Below are 15236 nucleotides of genomic sequence, written 5' to 3' on the forward strand. Positions count from 1 at the left end.
TGGAGCAAGGTTCACAATCGCATACATATTTATGAGCTGATTCTACAGTCAGTGCCCTAAAGCCGCAGATAGCTGCACAAAAGTCTCAATGGCGGCATTATACGCCAATCAACGAGGCTTGTTGCGACAGTAATTTGCCTTTTACGCCAATCAGCGACGCCGATTGTGCCCATGAATAGCTCTTGGAATATAAATTGCAAATAACCTTATGAAGATTGCATGGAAGTTTCTAGATAGGTACACAACCTGAAAAGCTCGTGCAAAGTTATAGGTACAATCAAACCATTTTTTTTTAAATAAATTTATCGTTATAAGTTACTTAATAATTTGATCTGATTATAAATTACTTAATAATTTGATCTGGGATAGAGCAAAATATTTGTCAGACGGTGGGCTCACTAATTTAGGCAGACAACATATTGCGCTCGTGATTTAAATTTGTACTAATGTGGCAAAATTGAATGCGCTACCCGCGATCGTGTGTGATCTGCCCAATCTGCCTATCATCTAAAATCTTCGATTAGGCGGATCATTCATACTCTCTAAAGCAGGCAGGTGATAGAAAACCTTGCGTTATCCACCTTGAACAGTAGTTCCATCAAATAGATAGTGACGACCAAAGCACAGAATAAATAATACTCGGTACAGAAGACTCACTTTCTCACAAAACGCGTCTGTTACGATCAGGACATATATAGCCGCTAGGTGGCGACAGCGCCACGCGCGGCTTATGGCTAGTTACCAAAATTGGTGTGGAACGGATGTACTTTTAGATACTTGTAGCAAAGCGACGAAATCGCGGAGTGAGCCACGCCTGACCAAAGTAACAAAATATAGTCCCGCTCTATCTATTTAACGTTGAGTGTACCTCGTCGATTGGCGTTCTTAATTCAAGTCCAAAAATAGCCTAAAGAGAGCCGCTCCGAGATTCAATAGGTTAATAGGGCAGTCTTCATTGCTTAAGGGGCCCACTGATTAACAGTCCGCCGGACGGTATCGGCCTGTCAGTTAGAACAAAATTTTGACAGTTCCGAACAAGTGATAGGCCGATACCGCCCGGTGGACTGTTAATCAGTGGGCCCCTTAAGTTGTTGTAAAAGGTGGCGAAGTATCGCCAAGTAATGTACCGTGGCGGCTAGGGCGAAGATGTGCCAGATGGCGTGGGCGAAGGGGTTCCGGCCGACTTGAAGATCACGCCGATGAGGAAATTCGCCTTTGTAATGGAATGCTCCTTTAGCCGTCACTATCTATTTAATGTTGAGTGTACCTCGCCGATTGGCGCTCCACGGCTTACAAAAATAGCCTAAAGAGAGCCGTTCCGAGATATAGGGCAGTCTACATTGTTTAAGTTCTGGGAAGAGGTGGCGAAGTGTCGCTAAGTAATGTACCGTGGCGGCTAGGGCGAAGATGTGCCAGATGCCGTGGGCGAAGGGGATCCAGTCGTCGGGCTTGAAGAACACGCCGATGGGGAAATTCGCCTTTGCACGGGACAATGGTATACAATTTCGTGGAATGCTCCTTTAGCCGTCACTATCTATTTAATGTTGAGTGTACCTCGTCGATTGGCGCTCCACGGCTTACAAAAATAGCCTAAAGAGAGCCGTTCCAAGATATAGGGCAGTCTTCATTGCTTAAGTTCTGGGAAGAGGTGGCGAAGTATCGCCAAGTAATGTACCGTGGCTGCTAGGGCGACGAAGATGTGCCAGATGGCGTGGGCGAAGGGTATCCGGCCGTCGGACTTGAAGAAGAACACGCCAATCAGGTACAGCATGCCGCCGAGCTTCAGGTCCGACATCGCTGGGAACTGGTGCTGGAATGGGAAAAATGTATACATATAAGTGCTTATAGTATTAGTAATATTAATTAATTTAGAAATTCAGGCAACAAGGCCCATATTACAAATACCTTACGGCTAACAAACATATGTAATTAATAAACTTAAAAACTAAACACTATTTAGTCGACAAAACGGCGTGGCTCAGTTGCATCGGCTGCTCTAGTATACGTAGTAGTAGTCTATAGTGCGTTTTTTTAGCATTAGAAAGAACTCCACAGAACCAAGCGTGCAGTTTTTATCAGGCTCTTTAATTGTTAATAATTATTGAATTATCTAATGTAGCATGGTCAGTACATATAATTTACTTCAAATTATTACCGCTAAAAGTGCCGGATTTGGAACCACAAGCTTACCTACTTCTGCGAAGTTCTTTCTAATGGTAAAAAAACGGACTATAGTGTAGTAATAGTATAGGCGGCTGTGGTCGATTGTATTCTCAACGTCTCTTAAGTGATGAGCTCCTTCGGTTCTGGCTCAGTTCAGAGGCGGTTTACACAATTACTCTAATCTGATCACGTTCTAATTCTTTTCGTCAAATCCGGTAGGTACGTAAATTAAACCTACCTATAGCTCTACTATGAGTTCCGTGAATGACAGTGAGAAGTGAAGATAGTGAGAAAGTTAAGGAAAATGTATGGAGTAATTGTACAGTGCCTCTACCGGTCACGTAAAGAACTAAAAATTTCAATTTGTACCATGAGTTACAAACGTTTTTACGCGAGTTTTCCATACTTGCCTAACTTCACACCTAAAACGCTCTCTTTCTAATTATATAATGAAAACTGAGCCAGAATTATTCTGCGTAAATACTTTACGCGAGTAAACGTGACAGATGTTATGGAAAAATACGTGCGTTTCCAACGTGACATTTCTGTCAACTTGTAAACACAACAAATACGCAGATTTTTCACGAATATTAATGCAATTTTCAACGTAATATGTATAAATTTATAACAGTATGTGAACTTCAAGCAAAACTTTAAGGGATAAATCAATTAATAGTTCGATAAAAGGCTGATTTAGTACAAAGGTAATGAGTTATACTTGACATCATATTTTCCTATTTCTACTGCTACATTTGCGAAAATCACATTGCTTACGAGCAGTTTTTGGTTTTAGGCAAGAAGCTGATTGAAAACAACATTTCCCTGAAAACCCGGATTGCATCATGTATGCATGCGTATGCATGTAGAAGTTACATATGTATTAAGAATTAAGGCTCAATACAAGGAGCGGTACATAGACATGTTGCTGTTTTTGTTGCTGGGTGCACATAACACATAGTAAGAACATACACATAGTAAGAATATTTACACAAGAATTGCTACGTATTTTATTAAGCATTATTATCTTAAATAAAATAAAACATACAAATGTTCTGTGAGTTTATTTATTTTTCTTTACTAAGTAAGTATTATTTTATTTTCCGTTGTTCAAATTATTGTGTTTGGTAGGTACTCGTTTTTCATGTCAACTTGGTAACAGGAAATATAAAACTTTCTTCAAAAACTTTTGCTGGTGGTTCAGAATCTGAAAATTTAAAACACATTTATTGCCAAATACCCGCAGCGTGGGTTCATTTTGTATTGGAAATGGGGCGCTTGGCACTGAAATATACTCGAGATCATATAGGTAGTATAAAATTAAGATCGCTATTAAGGTCATACGTAGGGTCTGTGCGGAAAGAGAAGAGTCGTAGGTATAATGTATGGGCTCCCCTAAATTTCACGACTCTTCTCTTTCCGCACACTCTATTAGATAATGTTACTTAGCAGTAGGAGACGGCCGCTGTCATGATGCGGACTGAAGCGGACCATTATAATACATACCTATTTTAAGATTTCTTCTCATGTGTGTACTATTTTCATCATAGGTAATAAATATGTAGCCAAAAGTAGCCTGTATAATCGCGCCGTATACTTTGCTTCCTATTTTTTAACACGCAAAGTCATAATTTTAACTCGATTATTAATGATGTTTACGTAATTATCATATTTTGCAATTTTTGTCTTGAATACAATATATTTTAATTTATACATTGTTTACTAACATTGATGTGTTTATTATTTTCGTAACTATGGCAACGTCAAATCTTTAAAAAATTGTAGAATGAAGGTTGAGTCAGTAACAAAGTGACAAAATTGGTCTTAGAGCATTTAATAACTGGAGTGGCCACTGAGTGCTTACTGTTAGGATTTAGGATTAGGGTTCCAAGCAGGAAAGAAAAGCTTGTTTGAACACCATATAGGTAATGTTTATTAATCTCAAGCAAGACTACATAGTAATGGCGTCTCATACGGGAAGAAAGAACACCTACATTTGTTTTATATTGACAACCGAATAAATCAAATATCATAGTCGTAGTAGTCTCGTAGGTATACTCTTTATTTTTTTGTTGACATTATTACTTACCCCTCTGCCGAAAAACACAATTGTGCAAACTTTTGTATGGACTGACATGGCTATTTGTACGTTACGTACAAATCATGTAGAAATAGCAATACATTTGACGTCCCCTCCCCCGCAAAAATCGGCAGACTGTTTTGTAAAGAAAATGACAGCGATGACATGTCCCTTCTAAATGCTCTTAGTGGATGGTAGAGGTAAGGAATACAATCTCCATGTAATTAATAATGAAAAAGTGTCCGTCAAAAACCTTAAGAGGGAAGTATACTACGTAATCGTCCATACAAAAAGAGAAAACGTTTTTCCACTTGTAAATACGAGTATCTTCCATTCTCCATGATTTTTAGTACGGTATTGATACAATGAAAAACTAGGTTTATGGGTTTTCTTTTTTTCGCTACTCTGGAGAGATTTAGAAAAAATATAATAGCTGACAGCGTGCCCACTTTTTGCAAATATTCTCCCATAAAGGAGTTTTCTCATAAAGTCATAAAGGATTCTCCTTACCTCTACCCTCCATATTGACGGCTACCATCAGTATATGTAACATTACTTTCTGTGCATCTCACTTGCACTAATATGCGAGAGCGAGATGCATAGATAGTAAATTACGTAGACGTGAGAAAATGTGTCAATTTTGTTATTTAGTTCTATAGGTGAATCCTAGAGGCGCTGTATAAAACTCCGATATAACTCTTGCTCTGTTTTATAGTATACTTAGAAAGGGACAACATCGTTTGGAGTGGAGTGAAGTTAGGTACATAAGACCGTAAAGAAACGTAAAACGTGACACACGGCACGTTTATTCACTGAAAGTAAGTGAAAAATACTCTGCCAACTGATAGTAGAGGCAATCGTAATCCAAATGAAGGTAATGATCGATGGTCAGTTATCACGCAACGATAATATTATATAATTTGGTAGTATCTTACAATTTCAAAAAATTCCACAAGTCAAGGCTTTTAGCACAATCTTTAACTAAGGGCCTCGAAATTTAAGGAATATTTCAACAACTTGTATTATGATATGATATGAGTGACATGATACCGGCTTACCGGCACAGTCGATGTAAGTAAGAGTTTGTCCAGTTCGGCTCTAAATAGGAAAACAGGTAAGTCTTATACCAGATACCTGACCATGTCATAAAAAAATTTTATGGACATTGGACAATCAAATAGTATTACAAATAATAATCTGCGGAAACAAGTTGCTTAGTATCAACATAATAATGTAGGTACGCAACGCTTTTACATACGAGTAGGTACGTGAAGCATGTATGTAATGTAGGTACAGTCAACTGTAAAAATATGGGTGTACAAATCATCTCAAAAAATATGTCCCATAACTCGATCTTATGTCAGTGAATTAAGAACTATTGGACATATTTTTGTGTAAGTTGTCTACAGCCATATTTTGACTGTTGACTGTACCTACTTAGAAACAGCATTGTGAGCATTATAACATCTACCCTATGGGGTATCCCACAAATATTTTGCACGTTCAATGATGGCACTTTTCTACACTACTATTCTACTCTTTTCTTCTTTTTTCTCTCTCTTTCTTTTCTACTTTTTAGGGTTCCGTACCTCAAAAGGAAAAACGGAACCCTTATATGATCACTCGTGCGTCTGTCTGTCCGTCTGCCACAGCCGATTTTTTTCATAATTTTCGAATAAACAGTTTAGAAGTAATTCAAGAGAATAGGCAAAAAATGACCATTCCCCCCCTTTATCTCCGAAACTACTGGGTCTACAATTTTGAAAAAAATACATAAAATAGGTCTATACCTATAGATGGTAGGAAAACCTATTAGAAATGAATGAGTCAGACAAGCGTGAGTCGGACTCAAATACTTACTTTTTGATCTGACCCCTACGGATTTTTTAAAGAGATTTCACTCACCTCTCACAATAAACAAACATTGTTAAAAATTGCGTAATTAATGAAAATCTTTATTTCAGGCAACTAGTGGCCCATACATAAATACCTTAAAACTAGCATACATATTATAAAAATATATTTTAAAACTAAACACTACAAATCACATTAATGGCTGCGATGCATTACGCAACCCCGTAATGTACGGAACCCTTGGAACGCGAGTTCGACTCGCACTTGGCCCGTTTTTTTTTTCTTTTCTTTTATTGTAATTTCAGATGCCTATGACCGGTACTGTTCAATGCTCGTAATTTATTCGGTAGTTAATTTCCATTGACGCGAAGCATAAAATCTGAAGGCCGATTGATAATAGAATTTAGTGTTTACATGCTCGTACCCCAAAATAAATATGCAAGTGTTTTATTTTAAAACAACTAAACGTAAACCCACCGAAAGATACGTAGAAGATAAGTAAACAAACAAAGATAGTGTCTAATATTAGACAGGCTTAAAAAAACCGGGCAAGTGCGAGTCGGACTCGCGCACGAAGGGTTCCGTAACATAAAGCAAAAAAAAAACGGAAAAAAAATGCAAAAAGAAAACGGTCACCCATCCAAGTACGAGGGTTGCACTGAAAATGTCGGGAATAGAGAAAACTGTCGCATCTAGACAGTCAATCTTTATTTTAATGCATACTTAAACTCAAACTGACCACGCATATAAATTTTCTTTTGAAAGTAATCATTCTGTAATGCACACGGCTCATAATCCCAAAGTCCTTTTTGTATGGCGATTTTGGGGCCTTAGTGGTTTTGTATGAAATTCGTAGAGTAGCCAACGGAATTGAAGTTTTTTTTACATATATCTATATATAAAAGATTTTTTTACTGTTGTCATATGAATATTTAGGAATGTCGAAATCTGCCGATATGCAACTTTTTTGGCAGTCTTTTTAATTAACAGCACAAATGCGATCTTAAATTTTGACGTCGCTTTGGAATGACATGCTTCTTTAAGATCACCCATGGGATAAAATGAAAGTGACTTTCATATATAATTTTAACTGCAAACGAGCGTACGATGAACTCTAGTTCATAAAAAAATAACAGAAGCCCATTGTAACTTTTATTTGTTCGCTGAGGGCATATTGAAAACCGTTTAAAAATGTGATCCGAAAAATCACTTGGCCAAAAATTCAAATAATGTTCGACATACAATTTTCAAATTGTCAGTAAATTTTAAATATAAATGACAACCAAATGGAATATACCTTAAAAGTTTTATAAAGAGTTACATTTTTATAAATTATATGCCTCATTCTATTATGTTATTTCTAAGTGTCCCATTCCCGAATATTTCAGTGCGACCCTCGTACTGACCACGCCCGACGTTGCTTAACTTTGGTCAAAAATCACGTTTGCTGTATGGGAGCCCCACTTAAATCTTTATTTTATTTTGTTTTTAGTATTTGTTGTTATAACGGCAACAGAAATACATCATCTGTGAAAATTTCAACTGTCTAGCTATCACGGTTCGTGAGATACAGCCTGGTGACAGACAGACGGACGGACGGACAGCGAAGTCTTAGTAATAGGGTCCCGTTTTACCTTTTGGGTACGGAACCCTAAAAATTATGTAAAGTTTCAAGTCCATTTTTCAATCTCTTCGCCAGACGAAAACTACTCAATGAATATCATTTTCGTTGTCAGGTCTCAGAGTAGGTAAGTTCCTAGAATTTAATTTATACTGTAAATGTGGCTTTCTATAAGACTAGGGTCTTTATGCTCCATGTGCATAAGGAACGTTTCCATCAGAGAAGAAAGACACACATTGAGCATAAGGATCCTTCTCTATGGAAAGCCACAAATGTTCATTATATTCGAACTATAATCCGTCCAAAACAGTGTTTTACAAATTGAAACCACTCTTTTCAATGGGCAGTTTGGTTACGGAACAAAAAGTTATCGGTTAGGGTAATTCAGCGGATTGGTGTTAACGGAATTGGTATAAACAATTTCAACCCTAATGACGTTAATATTAACCTTAATTTACCATTTTATTTCCCTTGGAATTATCTATACCAATTCCGTTAACACCACCCCGCTGCACCAAAAATGGTATAAAATTTACGATGTCTGGTCATTATACTCATTATCCTGCAGCCCCACTCTAGGCATTCACAAATTACTTTAAGTTAGGGGTTAGATTATCACATAGACCTAGTACACGACAATATTAAAAACACGTTTTAATATTCCTGACAACATACCAAAAACAATCTACGTAATTCGGTCGGGTTATTTGTTGCCCACCATAAACCATACTAAATTTTTGGTGGGGAACAAACAAAAAGTGAGACTGTGACAAGGACAAGCAATAATATCGCTTTCTCTGCTACTCCTACTGAAATTTCCATAAGTGCATCTAGTTCAGTCGTTTGGCCCCTCCCCCGTGTCATCTCTATATTATTGTACCTCTATGGATTATCATTATAGTTCAAAAAGTTCGTTATATTTTTAAATTTGGAACAGCTGTCAAAACTCAAGTGGGTGTCTATTCTAGTATCCATAGATATTAAAACAATTATCGATTCGAAACGTCAATTCGGTATATTTTTTTAATATAAACCGTACGACATTTGATGTCGAGTGGCATGAGAATAGGGACTTCATTCTTTTGTCTATGAATTTAAAAAAACTACGGATGCGTGACATTTGTGAAAAAAAGTTTTCATTTACCGCCATTTGACTTACAGTTTCAACTTTTAATTACTTTTAGGTTATAAAATTGATTTGATAGTTGTTTTTAAACAAACTTTAAGCAAAAGTATCGTGTAAAATGAGTGATAAAAAGATATTTAGGAGCCGCCACCTCTCAAATCTGCGAGTTATGTCAGACAGCAACGATGGATGTCGGTTGAACTATGAGGTTAGTGAATATATAATAGAAGGTAATAATATGTGTGTAGATAAAGTAGTGTATGTAACTGTACATAATTAGGCATTAAAACACTCGTGTGATCCTTTTAAGAAACTCACTTCGTTCGTTTCTTAAACCCACACTCGTATTTTAATGCCTTTCATTATGTAGCAGTCACATAAACTACTAATGCGTTCTTGGTACAGTACTAATGGCCTTGCTAATGGTACTTCCTATCGAACACACATAAATAGAGAACCAATTCTGAGTCGTTGTAAGAATTGCCATCTGACATCTGACATATCTGACTTCGAGTCTTTCTATACGGACGGAACCGTAAAAAAACATTCTACATATGTCATTGAAAATGTACTGTGATCGTTATACATATTAGTATGCAATAATAAAGTATAATATAAGTATATATAATAATATACAAACCATCTTTCAATTCCATACAACGCATATACCGATGCCAAATCGAGAGAGCAAGATTTATTTGTACACCATATCGTTGCATAAGACATGCACGTGCCATATGCAAATATTTATACAACTTGGTTGTTTCTATTTTTAGTACAGTCGCCATTAGGTATACAGGAGCCAAGTGTTCATGGCTCCTCTACACGATGGGCCAACGCCGGCCACTCCAAGGGACGCATTTATGCGTTAGAGGGAGGGAGCAAGTGATATTGCTATCTCATTCTACCGCATGGCTGCGTCTCTTGGAGTGGCCGGCGCTGGCCCATCGTGTAGAGGAGCCATAAGATATTTATAAGCGCTTTGGCCGCTCCGATTTCATGGTGACTGAACATAAGGCAAAAATATATATTCTTTTTAGCATTAGAAAGAACTTGAATGAAGGTAAGCGGTCTTGACAAGTCTTTTAATTGAAAAACGCTTTTTAAAATTCAGTAACTATTACTTATGACAGCAAAAGAATATAAATGATCGTGTTAGATTCATAATTGTTACATATTTGCCGTAACTTATTTTTAAAATGTGTTTTTCAATTAAAAGACACATCAAGATTGTTTACCTTATTTCTAATGCTAAAAAAAACGAACAATAGTGGATGCCGGGTAATTAGACTGATTAGGTGCCGTTTGAACAAGTTGATAAATACTCTGATGAGTCTGTTAAAAGTCTGTGTAAGGAGCATTCCATGAAATTGTCTACCGTTGTCCCGTACAAACGTGACTTTTCTGAAGATTTACAGGTATAGGAGTTTCTATTTCTCTGTCAAAAATAAGACCAGAAAAATAATTGTCGGCTTTAAACGCCGAAAAAAAAGTTATAAAATACGAAATAAAAGGCGTTTGTACGGGACAGCTCGTGGAATGCTCCATAACCGTAAGGCCGGACAGTATTCGTAAACATATTCGCTAAATCAAGGTTAGCTAGTTAGACTAGTCTCAGGCAAAGGTAAACTACGCTAATTATTTTTGCTACGTAGGTATTTATATGCAAACACACTGTTACGACTTGTTTCTTATAGTTATATTATATCAAACATTAATATCAGACGTAGAAATATAAAATGTAAAACGGGATGGATCTAAATATTCTAAATTATCATTTCTATTGTACATAAGCCTCCAGGATTTCTGTAATGGAAGTCAAGGTTTAAGTCCTGGTTAGCTCAAATTAGGTACATATTTAAGGAACACTTGGTTCGCCATTTGTTGGCGGTCGAAACTATGTATAACCCTCTTCAGTGGAGGCCTGTGACACAAGTAAGACGAATGTACTCGTAAGGTAATTGTTTGATTGGTTGTAAGTAAATATATGTATTTGTGTGTGTGTGTGTGTGTGTGTGTGTGTGTATGTGTGTGTGTGTGTCGCTTTCGTAAAAACTAGTGCCTACGCCAATTCTTGAGATTAGTTGCCAACCGGACCCCAGGCTCTCATGAGCCGTGGCAAAATGCCGGGATAACGCGAGGTAGATGATGAAATGTATTTCTGTTATTTCGAGAATTAACTGCTTGCAAAGCAATGGTACAATATTTTGAGACGTTAAATTGCCGGCGCCCTAGTCGCCCTACTAATCGACAAAGTGATTAATTATTAATTAAAACACTCCGCCTCCGTGGATTCGTTTAGTTTCGACTCAAAATGTAGGCCGTTCTTTTAGCGGATTAAGCTTGGAAATGAAGTTATAAAGTGAGTCGACGTCGCTACCAACAAAGTTTAGTAAAGTAACTTAAACTTAATTGATTTAAATTGTGGTGTTTTAAATGTATTTTAAAACTGTTAGATAGGCACTAAATAAAGGCTCCTCTTCACGTTGGGCCAACGCCAACGAGGAACGCATTTATGCGTTAGAGGGAGCAAGTGATATTGCTATCTCATTCTACCGCATGGCTGCGTCCCTCGTTGGCGTTGGCGTTGGCCCAACGTGAAGAGGAGCCTTAACGTAATGTTCAATTCAAATTTTAATGGCATTCAGCATAAGAGAAGAGTTTTGGTAGATCGGTGTGAAATTCCGGCACCGTGGGCTAGCGCAACACAATGCCATTGTAAGTTATCTTTGACAATGATAATACAGCAGGTTGCACCCTTCGTGAGTCCCGCAGTCTCAAGCTTTCTTTTCCTTCTCATCGTACCGGTTTTATCTCTAACTCCTTCACCGTTCAGGCGATCCGGCTTTGGAATGATCTCCCACTCAATATCAGACAGGCTCAAACCAAGCTTTCGTTTAAGCGCATGTTACGTAAGCATTTCTTCGACAAACTCACTGGTTAATTGTCCATCGTAGGCATAGTATTCTTTGCACTGGGTACATAAAGTAATATATATGTAAGTTTATTTAATTATAGTATGTATATGTAAGTTTATTTTCGTTAGTATGTATTATATATCGCTATTTTTTTTTTGTCTTAAGTTACCTATTCTGCGTTTTTTTTTTGTTTAATGCCTGCACCTACTACTGTTTCTGTTTAGCCTGGTGGTTGACTGGTAGAGAATGCCTTTAGGCATTAAGTCCGCCATTTGTACTTTATTTGTTATATTGTGCAATAAAGATTAAAATAAAATAAATAAATAAAAATAATACATAACACGCCAGTCAAGTATTAAATTTATCTATGAACCTTATTTTATTTCATTACAATAACTAAAACGCCACAAATGGAATTATGGAATATACCTAAGTAGATCAATTCTTTGGCTAGTTTGACTAAATTGCGTAGCAGAGCAGAGTAGCCTATTCGCTCCATCTCGCAAGGGACTCTCTCGAAATGCATACCTTCTATTGTTCTCCAGTACCATTACCATGAGTTGCTATCGAGAACTTACATTACGTTACTACAATCGCTAGCGCCTAAACGCGGTTCGTGTAGATTTCGAAACAACTGGTACCATGAGTCAATTACTCGTTTACTATACTCGCTAACGTAAGCTCGATTCATCGTGTAGTTAACGTTACGATAGCGAATTACCTTGGAGTGACGTGCCTAACTTCACAGCAAAGAAAGCTATCTCTTTTTGACTATACTGAAACGACAGAGTAGGACGATATTGGGCAAAAAGCTAAGTATCCAAGCATTCGTTTAAAAAATATAAACATAACCGTGCTAATTTAAAGCGTCATGGCACAGTATTATTATGTAAAGTGTTAGTGGGGGTCTTGTATTTGTGTTGGTTACTTTGTCAATGTGACAGTTCTCTACTTAAGTTTGAGTCGATTGGCATGACGTAAATTGTGTTACTGTGTATAAAAAAAAGTGCCTAGCGCCGCTAAAGAAGTTTTCACTTCAAAATTAACTGATTTGCAAGACCAAAGTGATCCCATAAGTGTTCCGTAAACAAAGTTTTGTACGGAACACTAAAAAATGCGTACTAGTACGTCGCAATTTCAACTTCTAGTTGACTACATGCAAAAGTAAGTATCTATGTACTTTAACTTTAATTTGAGTTATACAGTCTCCCTAGTTTATAATAATATGATGAAATATTTTAGTTTCAAGTGGTTAGCAAAGTATTTTAAGGTCCCTCTCATCTCATGTGTTAACAGGCATGGTGACCTTAGCAAACCCAGCGATGGGCCACATGGGAAGGAGCTCAATACCCGACGGTGGGCCGAGCTGACACAACTTTTAAACGCGGATGCGACAGGCGTCACCAAAAATACAGATAAGTGGAGAAAGGTATGTGTATAACATATTAAATATATTAAAAACGGGTCACTAATATCGGGTTTGGATATGTCTGTCTCTCACGGAAGTTTTGTGTGTATAACCCATTAGCTTTATATTTATGTTTTCATTTACCTATTCATTCATCACATTTTTTTCTTTGCATGTACATTTGGTTCGCTCTTCACTGATTTTGTGTGTGTGTGTGTGTGCGTGTTGGGTGTGAAGGTGTGGAGTGACCTGAAGAACAATACGAAGAAAAAGGCTGCTCGGATATTCAGAGCTGGAGCAGGAACTGGTGGTGGTCCTGCTTGTACATTAAAATTAAGTGACCTAGAGCAGAGGGTGCTGGCTATAACAGGGACACGGGCAGCTACAGGCATTGTAGAAATTCCGGAGGTTGGCCTGGAGGTAGGGTAATGGGTACTTCATGCTTAATAACAATTTCGGCGGGGTGTGTAGCATGGCGTCGGGCTCACAAGTAATTTGAGCAGCGTGTACTAAGGCTGCTCCTATACGCTTCCATTTGTTTACTTAACATGCAATCCGCACACCCCGCCCCGCTGCACGCCCCACTCGAGCGTCCACTCAGGCCTTACACTTAAGGTGACAGTCCATTTCCAACCGCAGCTGCACTACTGTTCATTTTACTATGGAAACTGACAGTAACAGCGACGCATTAAGTACCAATAGTGCAGCTGCAGTCAGAAATGGAATGTTACCCTAAGGATAAAATAAAAAGTAAGAACTCCCATACTTAATCCCCTACACAGAGAATGCTGTCCTATGGGAGTTTGTTATTCTTTATTTAGGGCCAGTTGCACCAACCACATTTGACAGACTGATCAAAGTCAGCCGGCGCGCCCAGGCGCTTTACTATGAAACTTTCCATACATAAAAATTTAGTGAACTCTTTAACGATACGAACAGTTTGGTGGAACCGACCCTTAATCTTACTCTATGGTCATACCTAAATTAAAATATTTTACAGGAAGAAGTAACTGAACTGGCTGTACTACCGACACTTGATAATGATGACAGCCCATCTATTTTTATACTACATGATGAGTTTGCTCAACAAACTTGTTCCAGTGAGTTTCCGTATCATTGTTGCTATAAAAATAAGATCAATGGAATTAATTTAATGCATGTCCTGAGAAAAATTCTAACAACATACATAGTTAAGAGTCACCATAGCCTAGCTGGTATTGATTCTGCCTAGAAAGCTGGTTGTCCCGACTCGGTATCCTGGAAAGGGTAGCGGCACAAATATATTTTCTTCAATTATGATGACAATGATTTTATGTGTAACAATTATTGGATTTATATTTTTGTATGAATATTATTGCCCAGTATCAATGTACAGTCAGCAATACTATTAGCTTAGCAGTTTGCACCTTTTCATACAAATTTCTATGCAGGGGTGGTACCTTTTCTCTGCAGCTGACTGTAAAGACCAATCTCTCTTTGGTTGTAATTTTGTTACCAAGTATTTATTTTATTGTTTTTATTTTTTATTGCAGATGTTGAAGATTGGAATCGGCCAGGGACATCGGCTCAACCCCCAGTTTTTCCACCCTTACCTGTGGACAGGAATAACCAAGACTTGGCGGGCAGAGAGGAGCCTGAAATAGTTAACAGCCCAGGTAGAGTTTTATTTACTAAACCTCATTTAGAAGCAGATAATAAATTTTGCATTTATTGACACATTTTATAGGTGTAAGTACTGCTCAGTAATATTATAGCCCATTGCCCACAACACACTTAAACTCTAATCTTGCAGAGGTGTTCTTTTAACCTGCAATTTATAATAGGTATGAATGTATGTATGTGCAATAAATACTGATTTATCATTACTTTGTATCCTCTAGACAGGAGTGAGGCCGGCATGACACAGACGCAGGAGCCTGCGGCTCGGGCCGCGCGGATGCTAGACAGGAGTGAGGCCGGCATGACACAGGCGCAGGAGTCTGCGACTCGGGCCGCGCGGATGCTAGACAGGAGTGAGGCCGGCATGACACAGGCGCAGGAGCCTGCGACTCGGGCCGCGCGGATGGCTG

The 15236-nt window shown here is 37.9% G+C and overlaps 2 protein-coding genes and 1 long non-coding RNA gene across 3 annotated transcripts in view; 2 read left to right on the top strand and 1 right to left on the bottom strand.

Moving 5' to 3' along the window:
* Positions 1–1088: 1088 nt before the first annotated feature.
* Positions 1089–15236, bottom strand: part of LOC134672600 (monocyte to macrophage differentiation factor) — a 67453-nt gene continuing 53305 nt past the window's right edge. Inside the window, exon 4 of the mRNA XM_063530553.1 lies at positions 1089–1810. Within this exon, the coding sequence (XP_063386623.1) occupies positions 1625–1810 (186 nt within the window). The 3' untranslated portion in view covers positions 1089–1624. The remainder of the gene's footprint in view (positions 1811–15236) is intronic.
* Positions 12309–13735, top strand: LOC134672619 (uncharacterized). The gene is made up of 2 exons (XM_063530574.1): positions 12309–13188; positions 13405–13735. Exons 1-2 carry the CDS (start codon positions 12934–12936, stop codon positions 13594–13596), a joined length of 447 nt encoding a protein of 148 aa, XP_063386644.1. The 5' UTR covers positions 12309–12933; the 3' UTR covers positions 13597–13735.
* LOC134672621 (uncharacterized) lies at positions 13985–15082 on the top strand. The gene is made up of 3 exons (XR_010099356.1): positions 13985–14267; positions 14700–14822; positions 15048–15082. It is a non-coding gene; the product is annotated as an uncharacterized LOC134672621 (long non-coding RNA).

The sequence above is a fragment of the Cydia fagiglandana genome, chromosome 17, assembly GCF_963556715.1.
Source record: "Cydia fagiglandana chromosome 17, ilCydFagi1.1, whole genome shotgun sequence".
Classification (NCBI taxonomy): domain Eukaryota; kingdom Metazoa; phylum Arthropoda; class Insecta; order Lepidoptera; family Tortricidae; genus Cydia; species Cydia fagiglandana.